At 44.2% G+C, this 6,000-nt stretch overlaps 1 protein-coding gene across 1 annotated transcript in view; it reads left to right on the top strand.

Annotated features, from left to right (window-relative positions):
* The first annotated feature begins 1,125 nt into the window (after positions 1 to 1,125).
* The window catches only part of LANCL2 (LanC like 2), a 108,588-nt gene continuing 103,713 nt past the window's right edge, over positions 1,126 to 6,000 (top strand). Inside the window, exon 1 of the mRNA XM_043442162.1 lies at positions 1,126 to 1,588. Within this exon, the coding sequence (XP_043298097.1) occupies positions 1,400 to 1,588 (189 nt within the window). The 5' untranslated portion in view covers positions 1,126 to 1,399. The remainder of the gene's footprint in view (positions 1,589 to 6,000) is intronic.

The following is a 6,000-nucleotide window of genomic DNA, read 5'->3' as shown; positions in this document are numbered from 1 at the left end:
GCCATTCTGGACTCCTTTTCCCTATTCTACCTGCCTAACAGCAGGAAAGTGGAATGGGCCTTCAAGGCATCCCGTTATATCAGTTCTGTTTCCTTGAACACAAAGGATATACGTTTATGCCGAGTAACCTTGACAGTGATTTTCTCCTACAGTGGGGTTTTCCATGGTCATCTTATGGGAGGAGGCTGTTCAACATGTTTATCTAGTACAGTTCAGGGGAGACACCTGGACAGGCAGGAGTGGGAAGCCAGACCACAGAGGCAGAATACAGGCTTTATTGTGGTAGATATTGTTTTCCTCTATCATGTCACTTTTGATATATTAATGTATACCTTCTTTAGTTCCAGAAGAGTATTCATATCATGCTAAGCTATGCTTACTTTTCTAACTTGGAATCCCCAGGGCAGAAACTATCTTTTGTCATCACCTAGTACCATCTGGCTTCCCTGGTGGCTCAGAGGTTAAAGCGTCTGCCTGCAATGCAGGAGACCTGGGTTCAATCCCTGGGTCGGGAAGATCCCCTGGAGAAGGAAATGGCAACCCACTCCAGTATTCTTGCCTGGAGACTCCCATGGATGGAGAAGCCTGGTGGGCTACAGCCCACAGGGTCGCAAAGAGTCGGATATGACTTAGCGACTTAACAAACTAACTAGTACCATCTGGCATTCAATCATGTTTAAATGGAAACAAAAATTAAAAAACGAAATAATGGAACAATGTATTTCCCGCGAGGAGAAATCATGACATCTCTAACATCTACTTAGCTTCAAATAATTAAAGAAACAACAACAAGAAAAAAAGAGAACCAGTAAAGACTGTTAACTGTGTTGTGATCATATAACTGCAGATTTACTTGCTTGTGCCCTTTATTACACACGTTATGTTCCTGGGCAATTTAACTAATATCGATGGAACTTTCGGGTCAATGAAATATTTAGGTGATTAAGTATGCTTTCACGTGACCTGCTGTTACCTAAGATATTCGTTTATCCAAAACAAAGGGGCTAACCTAAAAGAAGGAAAAAAAAAAAAAAGGCGTTGGCTCCTCCTCCAGACCCCCCCCCAACAGCAGGATGACAGGGAGGGACCGCGCCCTCCCCGGAGACGCTGTCCTCGCGGCGCCGCCGGCCGGCTGAAGCCTCCTCCTCGGAGGGGACCCCGTACCGCGGAGCCTTGGTGACTGCAAGGCGCCGCAGCCTCCCCGGGGGCCCATCCCCAGCCAGGTCGGGGCGGGACCGGGCGCCCGCCACAGCCACGTGTATGCACGGCGCGGCGCATCCGCCGCTTTCCTAGGGATTACCGCCGCCCGCCGTGGCCGGGCCGAGCGCCTCTGAGGAGGCTTGTCCCAGCTCACTCGCCGTACCGCGCGGCCCCGCGGAGGGCAGGGCGCGCGGCCGACATGGGCGAGACCATGTCCCGGAGGCTCAAGTTGCAGCTGGGTGGGGACGCAGATATGGAAGATCGGGCGTTCCCCAACCCTTTTCCGGATTACGAGGCCGCCGCTGAGAGGCAGGCCGAAGAACCGCCATGTTCTCGCACCCCGCTCTCCCCCGAGGAGCTCGGCCTCCCTTTCCACAGCGATGGGAAGGTGAGTCGGTGATAGACTGCTACGCCCGGGAAGCACCGGGCCGGGAGGGGAGGGGCAGGGGCGCCAGCGGTGGTAGAGTCCAACTGCCGCCCCCTCGCCGGGCTGACGTCACCCGCCGGCGCCGCGCGGACGTCACGCTCCCGCGTCGCCTGGGTCAAGGCCTGACCCGGGGGACGCCAGGGGCGTGAGAGGCTCGGCATGAGGGGACCGGGCAGGGGGCCGGGCCGCGGTCCTGTCTGGGCGGCGTCGCCCTGGAATGCTGTGACCCTCTGTGCTATTAGTCTCTTTCCTTGTGGTAGGCGCCTCCTGGCTTCTCCTGCCAGTCCGCTAAAAAACAGTCACAACCTGAAAGGAGTGTGTTTTTTTTTTTTTTTTATGGGAATGCTTAGGACTTCAAGCCAGGGAGACTGCGTGTCATATAGCCCTGAGAAACTGCCGGGAGAAGGCCGGGGAGGGAGTTAGGATATATTTAAGTTGGTAACAGAAGGCGCCGGGCAGTTTGCACGTCAAAGTTTTTTGCTAATTAAAGAAAATAGATACTCTCAAGTTAAGGAATTTACTGTGAATGATGCAGGAGTGTGGAGTTTTTGAAATCATTCCTGTCCTGTCCTGTGCATCTCAGCTATTTGAGGCCAGCATCCTGGTTTTCTTGATTTCTCACATGCCCCCGAGCTCCTCAGCACTGAGGCTGAGGGTGGGTGGGTGGTGGCATCTGCTGAATCGCAGACATTGTTTTCTGTTTTGGGAGCCCTCATTCACATTTGGAAGCCCCAAAACGCTGATGGCTGTGACATGCTTGTTTACTGATGTGGCAGGAAATGTTTCTTTCACAGTCCCTCTCTATGGTTGGAAATTCAACCATATGTGAGAGAATTTTCATGACTCTTTTTTTTTTTTTTTTGTCCCGCCACTCTGGAAGGACATCTGAGATCAAACGAAAGTTCTTGTTGATATGTCGCTCCAGGTGTTAACTTCTGGATTAGGCCCATTGATAGACAATAGAAGATTCTCTGGATCCTCTATCTTCTAACCTATTAGGATTCAGGAGATATTTCCCTTGTTGCATCTTCCCATACCTAGAATACACTGTTACTGTTATTGAAGGCATACAGATCTCTATTTTTTGGATCAGTTGCTTTAAGTCACCATTACATTGGTTGGAGGCCTGGCTACACACTCTTAAGAGAGGACAGTCTTATAAAATAGACATAAGCAATTTGACTAGTAACCTTGAAAAAGTCATTGTAACTGAGAGACAAAAGCATAAGCAATTTGGAAACAACAAAAGTTATTAGTTTAATGAGTTGTAATCCAGTTGCAATAACCATTAAGTCCATAGGAGATCCAGCTGGAGAAGCCAGATCTTGGCAGGATCAGGCAGAGAGAAGAAGATAAATGTTTTATCTTTGTTTCCAAAGGCATACTTATCAACCTGTTGTAGGTCACAGCATAAGAGAAAAAAATTTACTTGAAAACAGATTCAAGTTAGTATGTTTTCTAAAGTCAAAGATATAAATCATAATTCATCAGTTCATTTAGTTTCATGTAATTGATTCCTGTTGATCTGCATGAAGTAATCAGGTTTTCCATTAGTTTGTAATTTGTTACCCTGTTTAGTGGTAGTAAGGCTATCAGAAACACATTTGTTTATTTGTTTAAAAGTTCTTTTTATGAGTTTTCTTGAAATCTTCATTTTGTAAAGGCAGTGTAAAATAATGATAGTCTCTGAAGGACAAAACTTAAAATAGCATAGTTAAAGGTTTGAGTACAGTATAATTAGGAAATTTGGATATTTTAGTATAATCACTAAAATTATGACTGGTAGCATTATATCAGGACATATCAGATGTTAAGGATTTCACATAAATTTTGGAATATCTGTGTTAATGATATTTATCCATACATTATAACCTAAAGTTCACCTTCAATCATTTGACAGTGCTTTTGAATTAAAAAATGCCAAATAAACTTAATTTAACATTTGTCTCTGAGATGTTTTGGAGATGTTTCTTTGAAGCAGTCATCCCCGAGTCAGCTAGAAGCTAAAACAGCTTAGTTAGATTTTGATATTTGGGAATTTTGTTAGAATTATAAACCACAGTATCATAGGTCACTGAAAGAATACTTATTCAACCAAAGTCATAAAACAATTAAAGGAAATCAAATAGAGATCACTTAAGGTTGCAGAAACTCACACAATTTATTATTAAAAAGGAGCATTTCTCCCAGAAATCAAATTCCGCTCCTGCACTGGCTCACTCAACAAAATCCATTTAGTCAACTTGAATCTAAATTTAGATAATCCTGAATATGGATAAAACTTTTTCCTTTTTCTTTCCAAAATCTCTCAACACTTTCTGTGTTCAGCCTGTCTCTCATTTTCCATCCAAATAAAATCAACTGGCTCATACATTCTCTTTCCTCAATAAAATGTAATTTCATTTTTCATATCTTCTTTCTGAAAACATACATTCTGTTTCTTACTGTATACTGAAAAGTTACTGTATCATTTCTCATAGCTTTTTAATTACATGTTTAAATTAGAATCCTCAACTCTTAAAACCTTAATTTTAGTAAAGCTAAGAAGTAAGCAGTTCTGAACTGTCTTACATTGGCATTCTGTAGATTGGTGTGTAAACACCAGTGATAATTTCTAAAAACATTTGTTTTCTTATAGAGAACATCTCAGGTGATACCAAACATTTTCATTAATATTCCCAAATACTTTGTTTTTCTACTTAGTAATGTTGTACCCAGATCGCGGAATCCCACCAAACACCACAGGAGCAGCAGATCGATGCAAAAACAGTGAGGAACTTTATTACAAGCTCGAGCAGGGTCTCTCTTCACACAATGGCAAAGGAGCCCCCAGTGAAAGCGGCGAATCATTTTTATACTGTATAGCAGGGGAAGCGGGAAGGGATGCTTAAGGGGATTGGTTAATTCATACTGTGCAGCAGGGGAAGCGGGAAGGGAAGCTTAAGGGGATTGGTTAATTCTTCAACTAAGGATGTCTTGTTAGCTACTGATTGGTGGGTTAGAGTAAGGGGGGTGAGTTGGCTCGTTGAGTTTTTTTCTCTTTACATTTCGTTTTCTCCCCTCGGGAGGGGGTTTTACTCAAAATGGCGGTGCTATCCTAAAATGGAGTTGTTTGGGTTTCACATTTCACATTTCTCCCTCTTCTAGTTCCTATGGAAGGCCCAATCATGGGTCTTCTACAGAGTCAACTATATCATCTGTGGAGACAGTCGAATATTGAGATCTGAGTAACATTAGGTGGACGGTATTAAAGCTATCTTTTACAAAGGACATAATTCTATTTAATATACAGGGACCTACAGTTAAGATTAACAACAGTAGAATGAGGGGTCCTAATAGAGAAGAAATCAGGGTGGTCAACCAAGGGGAAGTATAAACCAAGACTCGAACCATGATTGTTCATTTTCTCTTTCTTGCTTTCGCCTACTTAGGCCTTCTCTAACTTTCGGTAGCGATTTCTGTACTACTCCTGAATGGTCAATATAAAAACAGCGTTTTTCTCCTAGGGCTGCACATAGTCCTCCTTGTTGTAAGAATAGTAAATCTAAACCTCTTCTATTTTGTAACACTACCTCAGCCAGAGAACTTAAGGATTCTTGGACGTGGGAAATGGATTTTCAAGCTGTTCAATATCTTTATCTATGGCAGCCCTCAGTTGGTTATACTGCTTATTTTGGAGCATTAAGGCTGCAATTACACTTCCCATTCCTATAGCCCTCAATCCCAACAGGACAGCTAAAGTTAGGGCAGTGACTGGTTCTCTTTTTACCCTATACTGATCTGGTGTCTCTAACCTTGGTTGCAGTTCTTCTTCTGAATAATAGTTTAGCCAGGGGATTAGATGGACTAGGACACAGAAATCTTGAGAGGTTTTTAGTGCCGCCTGATGGGCACATGGGGTTAGCCCAGCGGAGCAAGCCCACCATGCATTTTCTGGTGGGATGATCCACTGGTGGGTGGAATTAATGAGGTTGGTCATAGGAACTGTGTGATTACATAGGTGTTGATAAGTCTCAGGAATGGCCCCTATGTAGGTGCCTATACCCGTAATGGAGCCCACCGTCAGGCGGCCAGTACTAGGTTGTTGCTGCCATCTACAGGCTGAGATATCAGCAGCCACATTGAATCCTGAAGAAAAAGCAACTGCCTCATAGTAAGGAGGCCTAATAATATAGCAGAGCCAGCAACCATTTGTTAAGTCCGGACGAGAGGCATTAAAGGTAAGATATGCTGAAGAGATCATCTTTATAAGGGGGTCTGTAGGTGGAGACATGTCGGCTATGGGAGGAGTGTGTGGAGTAGGCCCAGTATCCCGACTTTGGTTCTGGGAGGGAGGTTTTGGGGTTACCACCTGTGAGGAAGGTTTTGGGACT

Source organism: Cervus canadensis, chromosome 22, assembly GCF_019320065.1.
Source record: "Cervus canadensis isolate Bull #8, Minnesota chromosome 22, ASM1932006v1, whole genome shotgun sequence".
In the NCBI taxonomy this organism is placed as follows: Eukaryota; Metazoa; Chordata; class Mammalia; order Artiodactyla; family Cervidae; genus Cervus; species Cervus canadensis.
This window is presented reverse-complemented; position numbering and strand designations above follow the sequence as displayed.